At 43.7% G+C, this 19593-nt stretch overlaps 1 protein-coding gene across 1 annotated transcript in view; it reads left to right on the top strand.

Moving 5' to 3' along the window:
• The window catches only part of PITPNB (phosphatidylinositol transfer protein beta), an 80831-nt gene extending 65790 nt beyond the window's left edge, over positions 1–15041 (top strand). The window contains exons 9-11 of the mRNA XM_048821556.2: positions 614–724; positions 7562–7684; positions 13138–15041. Of these exons, the coding sequence (XP_048677513.1) occupies positions 614–724; positions 7562–7684; positions 13138–13188 (285 nt within the window). The 3' untranslated portion in view covers positions 13189–15041. The remainder of the gene's footprint in view (positions 1–613; positions 725–7561; positions 7685–13137) is intronic.
• Positions 15042–19593: the final 4552 nt, after the last annotated feature.

Raw genomic sequence — 19593 nt, 5'->3', positions numbered from 1 at the left:
ATTGTCAGGTCAAATTTGTGAAAAATAAGCTGCTACAAAACCAATAAAAACATTTTACATTAATCTCTTTTCAGTTCAGTGGATGTAGTTTCAACAAATATTACCTTGTAGTGTGTTAGCTACCCAAACAGTGCAGAATTGTTCTACTAATGAAGAACCAGAAAGGGAAAATGATTTGATATTGACTTAAACCAAAACAAAACCCACCACAGTAGTCTATTTTAATTGTCAAGCTTGAATACTCAATTTAAAATTACATTTCCTTGTCATGATTTATGCCAATAGGTTACTTTATTTCAGATTTAATTATAAGACATGTTTGTAACGGAGGTAAAGCATTTTTTTTAAATATGGCTTTTAACCTGACAGTTTTATTAATCCTAGTCTCTAAGGTGCCACAAGTATTCCTTTTCTTAATCCTTGGCACTTTGCGTGTTCAAATGGCAGTACAGCCATTGTCTAAGCCTTAAAATGGTGATTTGCAATAACACTAAATGCATACATCTGAAATCCTTGTTTATTCACATTTATAAATTTCCATGCTAACAAGTTTTTATTCAAACGCTAACATTAAATGAAGAGAAGAATTTTTTTTCCAATTCTCCACAAACAGAAAGAGCTAGCAGCTGATGAAGACTGCCCTAAAATGTGTGCCTACAAGTTGGTGACTATCAAATTTAAATGGTGGGGACTACAGAACAAAGTAGAAAACTTTATCCAAAAGGTAAGAGCTGCTTATTAAATACTCTGTGGCATACTTTTTTTAAAGTAGAAGTGAAAAGTTGGGAAATTTTTCTTCTATTAAAATGAAATGTTAGTGAAGACATTGATCCATTCAGTTTTTCAGCAGATCAAACCATTGACTTCTAAAGTCCCAAACTTGCAGCCACTTATGGCTTAACTTGACTTCTGTGAGTAGGTGCATTGATTTAATCAGAAGTACTCATGATAGTAAAGTTAAGCACATGTGTAAGTATTTCCAGGATTGGGGCCTAAATGTATATGGCACTTAGGAATGTCCTTTGCTTCCATTATTCTCTCTAGTTCAAAAAAAAAAATCTATTTACGTAAACGTTTGATGCTTTTCCAGCAGTATGTGCGCCAAAAGTCTTGTGAAGTATCTTATTTTTGGTTGCTACTAATCCTATAGTAGTCATGCTTTTTTTTGTAGCATTAAATTTTACAACAGCCACAGAGATTGAGGGATTATAATGCAAAATTTAACATCTACCAATGACTCAGTTGAAAGCTGCACCATAACTGGCTGGATAAGTATCCAGAGGGATCACTCCCAATGTGGTCAAAAAAACAAAAATGTATCTTACAATTTGGAATGTCCATATACTACTAGACTAATCAAAAAGTGAAAGACCCAAATGCAGAACAGCAATTATTGCCTGAGAACTCTCAAGGTAGAACATAGACATCACTGCTCTCAGCAAAACAAGACATGCAGGTGAAGGCCACTGGAGGGAAGGGGGTGATAGTTATACTTTCTTCTGGAAAGGAAAACCAGCAAGCGACAGGTAAATACACAGTGTTGGCTTTGCAATCAAAAACCTTCTAGTCAACTGCCTGACTGAGCTCCCCATTGGCATCAACAAGCACCTTATGACCCTCCACATCCAATTGGTCAAGAAGTCATTTGCCACTATCATCGGTGCATATGCACCAATTCTTGACACTGAAGAACAGAAACAATCTTTCTACACTGACCTTGATAAATTTTTGTCATCCATTCCAAAAACAGATAAGATCATCCTCGTAGGGGACTTTAATGCAAGAGTTGGCTGAGATTCTAACCTATGGAGTAGCACCATTGGGAAGGAAGGAGTGGGCAAGACCAATTCCAATGGCATCCTTCTACTCGGCAGATTTGCATAGCATGACTTTGTGATCACAAACATAGTCTTCAGACAAAGCAACAAGTACAAAACTTGGCAACACGCCTGCTCAAAACAGTGGCACCTCCTAGATGGTCATTGTAAGAACACAGGATCTATGAGATGTTGTGACAGGTTTCAGTTGGTCCTCCGAGCCCCTAGGGGAGATGGAGAGCTATGATCCCACTGGCAGGCCTCAGTCACACCTTTCGGGCGCTGGGGAATTAGCAGGGAAGGTGTGCCAGCACGAGTCTACAGCGCGCCCCCCAGGCAGGGGAGCATCGGCACGAGTCTGCAGCGCGCCCCCCAGGCAGGGGAGCGCCAGGGTACGGGAACTCAGGCCCACCCGACTCCACTGCGTTCCAGCCCCTGGGCCCGGTCAGTGGCGGGAGGCGAAGGTCCTGCTGCTGGGTCAGCGGGGCCGTCCACGTCCGCTGACCAAACACACCCACCCCACGGTGCAGTTCTGCCCCTGGGCTACTTCCTACCCGGTCTCTCCGGCGGGTCTCTCCGGTCCCTCCAGCTCGTCCGGGTATTCCGCTGCTGGCAGCTCCAGCTCCCCCTCTGTGTCGGACTCACGCCGGCCCGGGCTGCAGCCGGGCCCCTCCAGGTCCTCCGGGTATTCAGCGGCTGGCAGTCCTGGTTGCCACAGGCCTTCCTCCCGGTCCGGTTCCTCCTTGCCCAGGGCCTCACCTGGTTCAGCAGCAGGATCGCGAGGGAGCAGCCTGCGTCTGTCTCCCTCGCTGGTGCTCTCCTCACTGGGCAAAGAGCCCCGCCCTTTGTACTTCCTGTTCCACCCCTCCCCTTCCGGGGATTGGCAGAAGCTTGGCCTGGCCCCGCCCACTCAGGCTGAGAGGGTGGCTCTTTACCCTCTGGTTCGGAGGGGAGCCACCCTGGCTCCCTACAGATGTCCACATCATCTTTGTCATGAGAGAAGCAGACGATTGCTGGACTGGCCACCGTCTGGTGAGGTCTGTCATGTCCATCAGGATTGCACCGAAACGCAGAAAGCAATCCAAATCACACAGACGGCAACACAACATCCAAAGACTTCAATCCTCAGTGCACTAAGAGAACTTCCAAACATTCCTCAGTGAAAGTCTGGCTCTATGCACCCTTGGAAGTGACAACACAAGTGTCAAAGAAGACTGGGAAGCCCTAAAACAGACCATCCATGAGGTTTGCGAGGAATCCATTGGTCTTGCTACCCTCCCACCCACCGTGATCAGGACTGAATTGACGACAGCATTGACATTACAACCCTTTTGGAGCAGAAGAGAAAAGCTTTCTGCAACTGGCAAAGCCAACCACTATCCAGTCAGAAGTAGAGCTCTTTCCATCTATTCAAAGCTGAAGTTTAAAGGAGGATCTGAGAAATCAAAAACAAATGGTGGGAGGACAAAGTAAAAGAAATCCAAACATTTGCTGACAGACATGATATGCGGAGCTTTTTTTGAGAGACAGAAAACCCCTCTATGAGCCAAGCTCATGTGGCCTCACACCTCTGAGATCCAAAGATGGTAGTGCCCTTCTTAAAGATAACTAATCCATCAAAGAGCGCTGGAAGGAACACAACCAAAAGTTTCTAAATCAAGAGTCGACTGTGACTGATGACACCATTGACTCCATCCCTCATCACCCAATCTGGGAAACCCTTGCCAACCCACTAATACCTGAGTAGGGCTGCAAAGCAATTAAACAAATGAACAATAAAGCGCCAGCCCCTGATGGCATACCAGCTGAAGTACTGAAAGTGTGGGAAGAAACACTGACTAACAAGCTTCACTTGCTGCTCCTCAAAATCTGGTGCATCGAAGAAATCCCTGCTCACTTATGTAATGTGAACATAGTCACCGTTTTCAAAAAGGGAGACAGGGCCGACTTCGGCAGCTATTGAGGCATTGCCCTCCTCTCCATTGCTGGGAAGATTCTTGCTAGAATCTTACTGAATTGCCTGCTCCCTCTTGCAAAGGAAGTACTTCCAGAGTCCCAGTGTGGCTTTAGACCATCACAAGGCACAACCGACATGATTTTCGCAGCCAGGAAGATCCAGGAAAAATGTCAAGAACAACACCAGGAGCTGTGTGTGGCCTTTATTGATCTGACCAAAGCCTTCAACTCTGTCAACTGTGAGGCTCTATGGAAAATCATAAAAAGTTTGTAAAAGTAAAAGTTTGGCTGCCCAGGCAAATTTATCATTTTAGGACTTCTCCATGACCAGATGACTCCTCCCTCCTGTGCAGTGGCTCTACCTCTGAGCCCTTTGTCATCTGAACTAGCACCCACCTTTCCTCCATTTTCTTGGCAGCGATGAAAACATTAACCCAAGACTGTCTACCCCAGGGCATTGGCATCCTATATCGAATTGACATCAACCTCTTCAACCTTTCTCGTCTCCGTGCCAGAACTAAAGTAATATCAGCAACAATAACCCAACTCCAGTACACTGAGTGTGCAGCTGCAGCACAGTCATCTAAGGAGGATCTTTAAACAGCCCTTAATTGCTTCTCTGAAGCTTACAAAAGCCATGGGCTAACTCTGAACACTGGCAAAACAAAAGTTCTCCACCAGCCAGTCCCCGGTCAATCATCAGACCCAGCAAGGAAGATCTATGCCGACAAAGAAGAACTGGAAAATGTAGAATACATTGCCTATCTTGGCAGCCATCTCTCACAGAGGACAGATATAGACCTAAAGACTCAGCACAGAATTTGCTGTGCCAGCCTTGTCTTTGGCACAGACTACCTCGCCGGGTGTTCAATAATCACAGTCTCGGAACACGTACTAGACTTTAATTATAAAGTGGTTGTAATCCCAGCTCTCATCTACGGCTGTGAGACTTGGATGATGTACAGAAAACACCTGAAAAACCTCGAACACCAGCGCTTTCTTCGGAAGATCATCAGCATAAAGTGGGAGGATCATCGCACTAATGTCAGTGTCCTCACAGAGGCCAACATCTTCAGCGTTGGAAACCTGATTATCCAGCACCAGCTGAGGTGGAGTGGGCACTGTGTGTGCATGCCTAATGTACTCTTACCAGAACTACTGTATGCCCAACTCACCAAAGGAGAGAGGAAATGGGGAGGCCAAAAGAGAAACTTTAAAGACATCCTCAAGATAAACATCGAGATGTTGCATCGACACCACGCATTGGGAGACAGCAGCCCAGGATAGCGATAACTGGCGAAGACTTGTCAGAGAGGGAACATCCATTTTTTAGGAAAATCACCTTGCCCTGGTCGCAGGAAGACTTCAGAAAAGAAAGGAAAGACAACTGTCATGCAGCAATCATGGCTCAACCCTGTCTTCCAACACTACCTGCAGTGTCTGCCAACGAGCCTGTGGCTCAAGAATCGGACTTCTCAGTCACGAAAGGACCCACGAAAAATAAAACCTGTGAAAGAGATCGTCCTCGACCTTGAGGATCACAGACAACTAGTTTTGTCACAGTTTGCATTGTTTACTTCCTCTTGTTACCTGAAGCTGTTCTGGGTGAATTCTGGGCAAGCAGCATGCATTGAGATCATAGTACTAATCTGTGGCTTTCTTGCCTGTAGGGTATGACCAGCATGTTCACATCCAATATTCATCCCTCTGATTGATATGAACAATTTAGGAATTCCAAATTCAATGGGTGAGAGAGAGTGTCCATAATTGATGTGCTCTCTCCTGTGAAGAAATACAAAATGGCAGATCCTGTGTAAGAACTCTCTGTGCTGTGTAATTTATTCTCTTTATAAGGTAATGGATAAGTAGAGTGAAGCTTGAATGACACATAATAACCTACATACAGGTAGTGTGTTGCACCTTCATGTCAGTTATTCTGTACCATGGGAGAATGTGCTGGACCGATGGGTTATCCAAAACTAGATGTTTTGTAACTCTTTTTGGTAGGGTGTTGGCCTGTGAAGGACCAAAGTGGAGCCAGCTGCTAGTTTCTGTGCACAGGGGTTATTAGCTCTGACAGAGAATACACCTGCAGCTAGCTGCCTTAAAGCTGCATTTACTGCAATATGTACTATGGCAAGAAGATTGGAGACCGCAGCAGTAACTTGGAGTGAAACAAGGAAGATGGAGTAGCCCATGATAGCAGTGACACCTAGTAAGGACCAAAAGATGCTGGGACCACACTTGCTTTAGGCTTGTACTTGAGTTGTTCGCTCTCCCAGAAAGAGGAGCTGCACATGTCAGATTGCAAACCAAAAAATACAAGAGGATAAACCAAGCAGAAGATCCAAAACTGATTCCCTGATACATGGCCTCATCGCTTACATTCTAACGCATTGTGTTCTTTCCATCACTAACTCAAGTCAGTCCACTCTCCTTCACAGAGAGTTAGTCTGACTCTGTTTTCATTTATTGGCAGTAGCCATAACCCTGCTTTACGTAATCAGCATAGTTTCTCCAGAATGAAGCATCCCAAAGGATAAGAGTAGAAAAAATCCCATGAGTAATTACTGTTTACATGGTACCACATGTGTGCATGGCGTTTACAGATAACACTAAGGCAGTGCTCTTAGGAGCCTACTGTTTGTGTTATATGTACCTAACGTCGTGACCAGAGTGATCCACAGTCTGGGGGGTGGAGGGAGTATCAATGAGGTGACAAAACATTCTGTGAGAGAACTTTGGGTTGCAACCTTGAGTAGTTCACTACTCTGTGTGTGTGTGTGTGTGTGTGTGTGTGTGTGTGTGGTACAACACAGAACTATACCTATCCATGTAATTCTAGCAAGTTAAGAAGCGGGGTCGGCAATTCTACAGTGAGCAAAGTTTGTGTCATTGATATGAGAACAGTATCTTACTTTGCAACTTGAAAGATCTCACAGCCCTACAAACTGTACAGGAATTGCTACAGCCACTTTTGAGTTGGACAGTTACAGCTCTTTAACAGAGCAATGCTACAAATGGTTTAGGATTGGCAGGAATGCACTATCCAAAGGAAATCACCAGGTACCTTAAATATAGCAGACAGATGGAAATACCCAAATTGGAACTGGTCAGGACATAAAGGCTAACCCCTCTAACTCCTAAGAAAAGGTGCCAAGGGATCCTTGATTTGACTTACGTGTGCACGGTTAAGTCTCTTAAAGATGTCCTTTGAAGCTGCCAATTGTTCCTTGCACCATACTGGGACATAATTCAGCTCTAATACAAGAGAGGAAGGGAGGAGGCTGGGAGTGTAAGTGTGCCACCTACTGAATTCCCAGTGCCATTTTCTTCTTCCTCTCACTTTACCACAGATATTTTTATTCCTGAGCTTGTACTGAGCTTTGGGGTTTTTTTAAAGTGGATTCTGTCCCTTGTGTAGCTCATGCATTAGTGTTTTAGTTCCTGTGTGGTATGTATATTCTGTCTAGGATCAGATTCAGTGAAGTAAATGTATTTTGGGGGATGCGTCCACAACCTTTCCAAGTAACAAAATTGCCAAACTTTTTTCTAAGAACAAATAGTGATTACAAAGTGCATTTCATTTTCCTTGTTGAGAGGCAGAGAAGAGATGTGAAATTTTTAACTTAAACCCAAGAGTCTGGGGAGGCTGGATAGTGCTATTGTGAAATAAAGAGCATGTGATTATATAGCTGCAACAGCCTTTAAAATTTAACACAATTCTCCTTTGGACATTTTTGATAAATCATGAGCATATTTTCTAATGCTGCTTTGTTTCCTTAAAGCAAGAAAAGAGGATATTTACCAACTTCCATCGCCAGCTGTTTTGTTGGATTGACAAGTGGATTGATCTGACTATGGAAGACATCAGGAGAATGGAGGATGAAACCCAACGAGAGCTGGAAGCGGTAAGAATGCTTTGAGGGCTGTTTTTTAAATGTACAGTCTATGGTAGTTGGGGCTGTATAAGAATCAAAGAAGGCTAAATAAATTGCTTGTGTCCATTTGTCCAACCCTGTGTGCTATGGGATAACGCTGATAAATGCTACGCTCTTCACTGGATCTCCTCCACAGAGCCACACTCGTGGAGCTACTGCATACCATGCTGCAAAGAGCCAGGAGTTGTTGAAATGTAAATGTTTCTGGTAAGTATCCCATGTCTTGAATGCCTGCACTGAGCATCTCTTTAATCTTTGTATTATATACCTAGTGCACGCAATCCCACAGCTCCCTTTTTACCACTTGTCAGTCAGACCTTGAAGCTGTCACCTCACTTCTGCATCGTAAGCGTCTTGTTTTGTTCAGTTTTCAAGTTATAATTAGAGTTGATTATTTTTCCCTTCAAACGTGTCTTGAAGTGAGTTTGTCACATGAGGACACTTTGACTTGTCTTGATGAGCGTGATAGACCTTGAGAAACCCATCCCTAAAAAAAAATCTGTCATCAGAGAATTAACAAGCACTGGGTGTTGCCTCCCTCCGTGTCTTGGAGGCTATGAATGCTCATAGTCTGACCTGTCTGTATGGTCCCAGAGGTGTCTGAAAGAAGTCTCATCCTTCAAGCAGTTTTATTCCTCTTCTTTCAGATGCTGAGGAACACAACAAGCTAGGAAAGGACCTTTCTGCTGCAAAGTCATTTTTCAGGGTGTGGTTCTCCCACTGTGAGCCTTTCTCTGTAAATTCTGAGCCTCATTCAGATTTTTTAGCATCTGCCAAAGCTACAGTTTGAACTTTGTAAGGTGCTTGCTGACCGCCTTACTGCCCAGCACCCATGTGGCTTGCGGTCTTCCTCCTAGCACTCTGGTTCTGCTCAAATATTTAGAGTAATGAGCTGTGAGACTTCAACGCATTTGGTCTGCCACAGACCCTGAAACAGCCTGGCTTTCTCACCACAGACCCGTACTGCTATTAATACTAGTTCTTCTCCAGTACAAACCGTGGCTCAGGTCAAGCAAACCTGCTTTGCTATTGATCCGAACGCTACCTCTGACTCTCGCATCCACAGTGTTACCCTGGGCACGTGTGGCTAGATCAACCTTGTACATTGCTGTTTGCATTGTGTGGAAATGTTTGAGGAGGAATAGAGATGTTTCTGCTCATCCCCATGAACTTGAGCCCACCAAACCCTCCTTACCTGGGAGTTTGAACAGGCTCTGCTCTGGAGACTGGAGAGGTTGTAGGAATCAGTCTTTTAGCACAGGAGTCCCTGAGAACGGCTTTGATCAGCTCTTAAGAAAAGGCCAGATATCCTTCACTCTGCTCGCCCTTACAAGACACTTGATTCTTGGACCATTGGATGGGCACAGTCTTGTATGTCTTAGCCATATGGAATGCCAAGTACAGTACGTGACCACCTAATGCTGAGAAATGTCTCTGTCAAAATATTTTGACTTTTTTTGGATAAATACAGATCATTGGTTTCAGAATGGCCAATTCCATTTCCCCAATTGACCAAGGGTTTGCTAGACTTTTTTCAGATCACGGAATTGGGTATTGCCTTGATTACTTTTAGTAGTTAAGCGCCTGCTGTATTCCTGAGCCATCTTAGATGCCTGACTTTGCTTTTAAGAGTTAGCACTAGTATAATACAGGATGACTGGAATTTCCTAGTCACAGACCTGTAGATAGCAACAAATCCAACCACCTTCAGGACAAAATATGGAGAGACTATCAGACAGCCAAGGCCAGAGGCAGTTTCCAAAGGCCACATGACCAATAATGGCTCTCAGTAATAAGCTTTTTTCAAGCAAAATACCACAGTCAAGATGGCTCAAAAGCATTATGCATGGTTACTCGGACAATGTTCAACTGTATATTTGCAATGTGAGATGCATCTGTTTTGCCTTTGAGGGGCAAAATGCCCCATTTACTGACCCCCTAGAGGGAGTGGGTGGAAGAAATGTATTCGTCGGTTTACTCTGTTTCAAAATGCCGTCCCATATTTCCTAACTTTTAAGCCAAGGGAAAATAAACTTGCTGGCTGTTTTATCAACATAGCTGGGTGCAAAATGTCCTTCCTCTTCAAGTAAGGCAAAGGAAGGGGCTGCTTTGGCAGATCCCAGAAACACTTTCTGGAATAAGATGGATCTCTCCCTCCCCTTATGAACACTCCTGCCTAGATGCCAATATGAAAGTGGATGCTTGTTATGGAAGGACCTCTCTACATCAGAAATTATTTCTTTTGGAAATAGTTAAAGTTCCCCTTGTACTCCCGCTTTATCCCAGACTGACCAGTTTGGGAAACTGTTCCATCAGTAGGGATCTGTGAAAGAGGAAGAGCGGTTTCCTATCTGTAAGGAGTTCATCAGAAGGGTTCTTTTCTTTTTCTTTTTTTTTAACCACCTCAGTTCCTGATCTGGTATGGGCCAGACATCATCCAGTTTCTCTGAGAAAGAAGGAAATATAGTATGAGGTGTGCACACTGCAGGTATGTGTAGGACAAGCCTCAGATCATGGAAAACTTCCCTAAACCTTCCCCTTTTTGTGTCTGCATGGATTGTAGATGCTTGTCTTTGTGGAGGAGGTTACCCGTTGATCCATATCTCACAGCTGAGTAAGTGCTTTTTTGACTTTGCAAAAGTGATCTCAAAAATCAAATGTTCAGATTCACAAATGTTTCACATAAATAGAATGTGCTCTCTGATCTTTTACTTCCAGAAGTACATGCTAGTTTGTGAAGATTTTCCTCTAACTGGGAATAAAAGAACATGAACTAATGAGAAATTACCAGAAACTTTTCTGTTTGTGTTCACTGCCATGTAACTACTTTCACGTTGTCACTCTGCTAGCAAATACTTTAATCCCTAAAATATTTGCTGTGCCTTAGCTCTTATCTGCCATGCTGAAGTTAAACCTGGTTTTCTTGTTTTCAGGGTATAACTCCTAACTTCATCCTTTTTTTAAGGATTGTGTCTGTCCTGGAAACTGTCTTTTACTTCCCCTTTCATTCTTTGCAGAATAAAGCAGATGCTTTTGTTTCTCAAGATTTAGTAGATTTAAAGCTCCTCATAACTTACTAAATCACTTTTTTTCAAATGTGTACTCTGGTGACTGTTTAAAAAACATGTGGTCTTGTAGCTGGAATATCTTGTGGGCCACGTAGAGAGGGTTGGCTCCTGCTGTTAGAAATACTCTTACTGCTTTTTCTTTACTAACGTAATAGAGGTATCTGCAGGCACCTATAAAACACACATTCCAAGAAGATTTTTTGTGATGGGGTATCCTCATGAGGGACAATAACTTAAGGGCAAAGTGTAACCACGCATTGGGTCACCCACGATAAAGTTGAACATCCCTTTTAATTTTATCCCAAAAGTATTTCTGCTTTCCCCATGCCACATTTAACTAGCCACTTGCTGAAATATTGTGGTAAATGGTAACTTTCACTAAATCTCAAATACTTCAAGGCTGACGTTTACTATTATGGGCTTGGACCTCCGGAGAGAAGGGGGCTCAGTGATGAGATGCTCAGCATGATAGGAATGTCCTTGCACTTCCAGCCTTGAGCAGTATTCAGCTTCTCTGGTGATATAGTCCAGGAGCTCACGGGTGTCTGCAGTTTTATGTTACAAAGAAACAATTGCAGGAAACAGCCCAGTGTCTAATTGGGTTGGCAGTTTTGCATTCTCTTGTGTTGCTTTCTATTACTATTTGCTTTCTTTAAAATCTTTTCTCCTTTTTCATTTTTGGTGTTACTTTTCTTTACTTCATTAGATTCTCTGCTCCTTTATGTTGCCAGGTATTTTGGTTCTCCAGTTCCTCATCTGGATCTGTTTTCATTTTGTCACTTTGTTTCCTTTACTATCCATTGTTTGCTGCTTCCTGGATGCCTCTTGTCATCCCTGTTCAGTGGGCTTCTAGTCTCGCCTCACATCCTGTTCACAATTTTTCTGCATTTACCTCTATTTCACTCTTCTGTATGATTGCTCTCCTTATGTGGTCTGACTCTGTGGACAACCCAGAGCGCTTCTGTCATATTACGCGCTCTCCATCGGCTGACTGCTGGACAGAGTGGATCCTAATCAGAGCATAAGAAGGAAGCGGCTTGAAACTGCCAAGACTGTGCTCCCTATCAGCCCTGAGCAGCAGTGCAGGTGCTGTGTGCTTCAAGCAGTTTGGTATAGGCTTCAGGTGGCTCTTAGGAATTGAGGGGCTGCCTCCCTTTACGGCAGCTCTACATTGCTCACTCCGACTTTCCTGGCCTACAGAGTGCCCCTTACATCCTGCCAGCTCACACCTGCAGCGGGATCCGAGACTGGCTCGGAGACATTTAGCTCTCTCCTAATAACCTCATGACAGGGTCTTTATTTGATAGCTTACAGTTTTATTTTACATTTAGATGCGTAAGAAGGGTTCCGTTCGAGGCACAGTGGCTGCTGACGTCTAGAGGAATCCTCTGTAGGTTCAGAGGCAAAATCAAGCTGTGTAAGTGAACTCCTGGGAGAAAAAGGAGGAATCCTTTCTGGTGATGGGAGTTACTGGTGGAAAAAATATTCTAAGGCAGTGTAGCCAGTTTCCTTCTTGGGACTGAACCCCTGCTGCTGCCCCTGCTTTGACAAAATCAACAGCAGGACCACACCCCCAGGGCGAGGATTCATTTGAGACCTTCAGCATGCTTTTGGCATCATGATGGGCTCTGGGCACATGCTCAGTTCAGTCAGCAGGATGCTGTAATTGTGGTGCAAGCTAGCTGTCTCATCATACTTACGCTTGTCTGGTGCAAAGGCTCACAGTGCAGGCTCCACAGTTTGTCTCCTGACGTGTGCTTTGGCTCCAGGACACTTAGACTCCAAAGCCTGCAAGAGGCTTCCTGGACAAAGTGACGCTGTGCTGCTCTATGAGACCCTCTCTGTGGTTAAAGAAAATATAACTGCATATAGAAACCTGTACAATCGAAATGGGTGTGTGGAGGGGACACCAGTCTGTTTCCCAGTTCAAGAAAAAAAATCCCTAAAATGCTGCCACTAGGGACTAATTTCCTCAGAAGTCCAAACCTTTATATTCACACCCAGTACCTTAATGTTCATATTTCCTACTCTGAGCATTTTCTCACATGCTTTTAATGGTGGATCCTGTATCTGCAGCTAACTTCAAATCCCAGAGATCCAACGTGTGGGAGTGCTTTGTATTTATTTCCACTGTTTGTTGTCTGAGTTGCTGTTCCAGTCACAAGACTGGTATCCAATCTAAAAGATTCCCTAGAAAATTTGAACTGATACATTATGATCCAACTTAATGCTGATGAAGGTTTGACTGCACTGCACTAACTATTTTTCTTAGAGAATTAGTAAAATCTGCATTTTTAGACTTTAATTTTACTTGAGTAACTGTTAGCACTTATTGTACCTTTGTTTTTTCTACAGTTACGTAATCAAGGCCAAGTGAGAGGAACAAGTGCTGCCAATGATGAATGATGATGGATCTGACCTGTCACTTGCAGTGTTGATACACAGATGTGTGTGTGTGGATGCATGATTATCTGTATATAATTATATATACATACACGCATACTGAGGGGCTGTTACAGTTTCTCTAGGGTACTATACCCATCTTCAGCAAAGATACAAAGGAAACTGCTTTCATTATAAACCTGAAGCAAATACAGATTGACTGAGTAGTGTCATTTAAAGGATAAATTGACTGCAGAATTATGCTAACTGGTATGTTTCCTGAATGTCAGTACTGGACCAATTTATTCCCTACCTTTGTTTATTTCCCTCTTGAATCACTCTGCTATAATTTGCCTGTGTCTCATTATAAGCCAACAAATTCAGATAAATTAATTTTCAATTTTGTGTTTTCCCTATGTGATTTTGGAATAGGAACTATGAATGTATTTATACCTATTTATTTCTGGATTGTCATCTAAGTCAAATCGGAAGATTTTTTTCTATTAGTGAGAATTGGAAGACTTTTCCTGTTGAATGAGGAATACAATAATGGCCCAACTTTTACCCATTTTGCTGAAAGAAATCACCTGTTTTATTGGAGTTTTGTACATTCAAATGTTTTCTTCATTAAAAATTGGCAAAATTAAGGAAAAATGGCTTGTGATTTATAACAGTTTGAACTGAACAATTTTCCAGGAGGCTTTCAAACAAAGTAACTGACAATACTGGTATTGAGCCTTTAAAGTATATTTTAGGCTGTGTAGTTTAATTGACGGTGTAGCACTTCCCTAGAATGACGTTTATTTCTGAAATCATTTTTTTCAAAGTTTTAGTTTGGAAACTATGCAAATGGTCTCAATTTCACACAGATTGCTCAATGGAATATAACGGTGACTTTTAGCTCTTTTCATGTTGAAAATTCACTTTTAAAAAAGATGTTCACTTTCAGATATGATGAAAGTTTAAATTGTAGCATCTGACGACTTTCTCTGATTTATTAGAAGTAGACATAAAAGGAAAGATGGTATAATAAAGGCCTTTTTTAGATCTCAAATAGTAAGTTGTCTTCATGATTTTTTTAAAGAAAAATATTGCAATGGAGCATATCATAGATATATTATCAAAATACTTGTTAAATCAGGAACAACTTATTTTAGGACCACTAGTTAGGTAAGGTTTCCTCCCAGAAGCCTCTGTAGGGCGAGGTTTGCTGAAGGATCTCTGTCTAGTTTTTCAACCCCACACCAGACATTTGGGAATAATTGCTTATTTAATTAGCTGATAGCGGGAGTGATTCCTCTTCCTTTACAGTCAGCGGCAAAACTCTCATTGATTTCAAGGGGAGCAGATCAGGCTTGGAATATGACAAGCCCACCTAGTCCATCCTCCTGCAATGACGGTCAGGCACTGCAATGACTGCAGACAAGTGGACATGGATATTTTTTTTTGTATGTCTGTACTGTATTATTGCCTCACTATTGTCCATGCTACAAGGTCAGTCTTCAGTTAATCCTTCCTCGCCTAGCAATGAAAATGGATGTCTATTCTCTGTACCAGCAGAAGATTGGTTTTGTAAAAACTTTTAAACCATGTTTATATAACTTGCTACAAGGAGGGTTTTTGCAAATTTGTGAAACTAAGGGCTCAGTTCTCTTTTCAGTGCAGGAATGTAACTCCCGCTCTCACCAATGGGAGCCGGAATACATTCCGAGGAGGGAAAGGAACCCCTATCATTTCTATTGTTTTTTGGACTAGCTATGAAAATTTGAGGGAACTTTGTAGTGAATGTAAATGTTTAGTTTACTTTGGCAGTCTCTGATGTGAACTACAGTAAAACAGTCAATGGAATTTAATTAAATAAATTTGATCATAAAATATCCTTTGTGTCTTGTCTTAGGTATCATTAATGTCACTTTGTGGCTTTCTTATATTGCCGTCATTTTAATTTTCTCGATCTGTGGAAACTCTGTATGAGACGGTTCAAAATCTGATGTTCTTCAGTCATTTAAGCTGAAAAAGAAAAAAAAATCAAATGGTGATGTAAAGCCTGGAATTACTTGGAATCCAAATGGAGTAATGTAACTGCTTAGGTGGGATGTTATTGTTTGTTGTGGAGTGCACTGGTCAGCTGACTGTGTGTTGCTGCCGTGCTGTATTTTGTGTGTTCTGTTGATAACTGATACTTTTTTGCTGTTCACCTTCAGAATTATTTGTCTGGGAACAGTGGCACTGTCTGCAGTAGAAAATGAGCAATGTGTTTGAATCCTGATGTTGAACCTTCTTTCCTCCATCTCCCCAAGGAACCCCTCAAAGTAGCTACAACAGTTTAGTCACTGATGTGGACAGGGCCAAAATTTCTTCAGCCTCAATACAGAAAGCAGCAGCATCCCCCTCCTAACGATTTAGTCGTGTTTTCTGCAGGTTATTGCAGTAGCATTCAAAGGTCCACTGAGGAGCCCATAGTGCTATGTGTTTGTGCAGATGGAAAGGAAGACCTTTTCCATGCCCAAAAGAGCTTATGCTTTTGTTGCATCTTGTTTTAAATTACATTTTAATGGACAATAGTTGGCAGGTTCCTATTGGCACACTAGCAGAAGTGGCTGCAGGAGGGATTTCAAGGAGAAAGGGTAGTGACTTCACCAAGTTCAGGAAGAATGTTCCACATGTGAGGAGCGATATGGAGAAAATGAACATGCTTTGGAAGAAGCGGCTGACATTAATTTTTGTTTCTCTCTCATATCAAACTCTCAAATTATAGAGATGCGGGGCTGGGGAAACAGCCCTACTCCTTCAGCAGACACAGTATTAAGCTCTTCCAAGGCTGATACCTCATCAGGACTGGCATGGGAATATGACTACACAGGGACAAAAAACCTGTCACTGGCCCAGGTCAGCTGACTCAGGCTCATGGTGCTTGGGGTTGAAAAATCACTGTGTAGACATTCAGGTTCAGGCTGCAAGGGTGGAGCGTCCCAGACCTTGGGCTCTAGCCTAAGCCCAAACATCTGCACAGAGATTCTTAGCCCCACGAGCCTGAGTCAGCTGACCCAGACCAGCTGCAGCGTTGCCACAGTTTTTATCCCTGTATAGACACATCCTTAAAGTCCATCTAAAGCCTGCAGTAGAAAGTAGCCAGTTCATGCTAAGGACAGTGCATTGTATCTCCACACATAGAATCATAGAATCATAGAATATAAGGGTTGGAAGGGACCCCAGAAGGTCATCTAGTCCAACCCCCTGCTCAAAGCAGGACCAATTCCCAGTTAAATCATCCCAGCCAGGGCTTTGTCAAGCCTGACCTTAAAAACCTCTAAGGAAGGAGATTCTACCACCTCCCTAGGTAACGCATTCCAGTGTTTCACTACCCTCTTAGTGAAAAAGTTTTTCCTAATATCCAATCTAAACCTCCCCCACTGTAACTTGAGACCATTACTCCTCGTTCTGTCATCTGATACCATTGAGAACAGTCTAGAGCCATCCTCTTTGGAACCCCCTTTCAGGTAGTTGAAAACAGCTATCAAATCCCCCCTCATTCTTCTCTTCTGCAGGCTAAACAATCCCAGCTCCCTCAGCCTCTCCTCATAACTCATATGTTCCAGACCCCTAATCATTTTTGTTGCCCTTCGCTGGACTCTCTCCAATTTATCCACATCCTTCTTGAAGTGTGGGGCCCAAAACTGGACACAGTACTCCAGATGAGGCCTCACCAATGTCGAATAGAGGGGAACGATCACGTCCCTCGATCTGCTCGCTATGCCCCTACTTATACATCCCAAAATGCCATTGGCCTTCTTGGCAACAAGGGCACACTGCTGACTCATATCCAGCTTCTCGTCCACTGTCACCCCTAGGTCCTTTTCCGCAGAACTGCTGCCTAGACATTCGGTCCCTAGTCTGTAGCTGTGCATTGGGTTCTTCCGTCCTAAGTGCAGGACCCTGCACTTATCCTTATTGAACCTCATCAGATTTCTTTTGGCCCAATCCTCCAATTTGTCTAGGTCCTTCTGTATCCTATCCCTCCCCTCCAGCGTATCTACCACTCCTCCCAGTTTAGTATCATCCGCAAATTTGCTGAGAGTGCAATCCACACCATCCTCCAGATCATTTATGAAGATATTGAACAAAACCGGCCCCAGGACCGACCCTTGGGGCACACCACTTGATACCGGCTGCCAACTAGACATGGAGCCATTGATCACTACCCGTTGAGCCCAACAATCTAGCCAGCTTTCTACCCACCTTGTAGTGCATTCATCCAGCCCATACTTCCTGAACTTGCTGACAAGAATACTGTGGGAGACCGTGTCAAAAGCTTTGCTAAAGTCAAGAAACAATACATCCACTGCTTTCCCTTCATCCACAGAACCAGTAATCTCATCATAGAAGGCGATTAGATTAGTCAGGCATGACCTTCCCTTGGTGAATCCATGCTGGCTGTTCCTGATCACTTTCCTCTCATGTAAGTGCTTCAGGATTGATTCTTTGAGGACCTGCTCCATGATTTTTCCAGGGACTGAAGTGAGGCTGACTGGCCTGTAGTTCCCAGGATCCTCCTTCTTCCCTTTTTTAAAGATTGGCACTACATTAGCCTTTTTCCAGTCATCCGGGACTTCCCCGGTTCGCCACGAGTTTTCAAAGATAATGGCCAATGGCTCTGCAATCACAGCCGCCAGTTCCTTCAGCACTCTCGGATGCAACTCGTCCGGCCCCATGGACTTGTGCACGTCCAGCTTTTCTAAAAAGTCCCTAACCACCTCTATCTCCACAGAGGGCTGGCCATCTCTTCCCCATTTTGTGATGCCCAGCGTAGCAGTCTGGGAGCTGACCTTGTTAGTGAAAACAGAGGCAAAAAAAGCATTGAGTACATTAGCTTTTTCCACATCCTCTGTCACTAGTTTGCCTCCCTCATTCAGTAAGGGGCCCACACATTCCTTGGCTTTCTTCTTGTTGCCAACATACCTGAAGAAACCCTTCTTGTTACTCTTGACATCTCTGGCTAGCTGCAGCTCCAGGTGCGATTTGGCCCTCCTGATAACATTCCTACATGCCCTAGCAATATTTTTATACTCTTCCCTGGTCATATGTCCAACCTTCCACTTCTTGTAAGCTTCTTTTTTATGTTTAAGATCCGCTAAGATTTCACCATTAAGCCAAGCTGGTCGCCTGCCATATTTACTATTCTTTCGACTCATCGGGATGGTTTGTCCCTGTAACCTCAACAGGGATTCCTTGAAATACAGCCAGCTCTCCTGGACTCCTTTCCCCTTCAAGTTAGTCCCCCAGGGGATCCTGGCCATCCGTTCCCTGAGGGAGTCGAAGTCTGCTTTCCTGAAGTCCAGGGTCTGTATCGTGCTGCTTACCTTTCTTCCCTGTGTCAGGATCCTGAACTCAACCAACTCATGGTCACTGCCCCCCAGATTCCCATCCACTTTTGCTTCCCCCTGAAGACATCTTTTGACCTGTGGCTGCTAGCCTTGTTCTAGTGAATTCTGTGCTAATGCTAGACACCAGAAATATTGTGGAGGCAGGACACCATGACCACTGTGGTCACAGTAATAGCAGTGTGCTCAGAGGAGCTGCTAATTCATGTGGGTTGTAAGGCGGGGATAGCCATGAGAATATTCCCATGTGTGTTTCAGCACCTGCCATGTGGGCAGTACTGTTGTGGGGTGATATGCCAGGTGACAAAGACCATGACTGTTTTTATTGATATAAGATGCTTGTCTAGCATTCTAAGTGTATGCATAAAGATTGAAATAACACAGACTCTTCAGCTCACACCTCCCTGCCCTGGTCTGACAGAAGCCTCAGTAAGTGGATGAGCCTGGAGCATGCCGTGAAGCACAGCACTGGGCTCTGCTAGCCCAAAGGGAATCCAATTACAGTGCTAAGGGCTTTGTCCTATGAACTCTGTGACCCCGTTTTTTAAATATAGGGCTATTGGATTGGGCACTTTGGTGGGTCTCTGCTGCTGCAAAATTGTGGGGGAGAAAGTGTGTCTTGGGTAGACTAAACCCAAACCAAGCTAGTCTTGTATAGATTAATCAGCAGCTTCAGCTTGCACTGGGGAAGTAACAAAGTCAGTCGAGCCTTCGGCCTAGTGGTGGTTAAATGTGGGTGATGCTGTTCAACAGGTGTCAGCTGTGTTCTGTGCTAGATGGAGACAGTTACCTCCAGGCAAAGCCTCACATAGTAGGGGTAGAAATGTGGTGGAAGTGACTATGGGTAGCACTGGCAAGTTGGACACAATCCTCTAAATGCTGGTGGGAATAGGACACGAAGAGCAGTCATGCCCAGAAAATCTGTTGGATGGGTGAACCGCTATACCCATGATGTGGGCAGCATGTACTATTTTAAACAGGCAGGTATTACACCTGTTTCCTTCTCAATACTTCATGTTGCCTGCCGCGGGCACCTCAGCCTTGCCTG

Source organism: Caretta caretta, chromosome 15 (assembly GCF_965140235.1).
Source record: "Caretta caretta isolate rCarCar2 chromosome 15, rCarCar1.hap1, whole genome shotgun sequence".
Taxonomy (NCBI): Eukaryota; Metazoa; Chordata; order Testudines; family Cheloniidae; genus Caretta; species Caretta caretta.
This window is presented reverse-complemented; position numbering and strand designations above follow the sequence as displayed.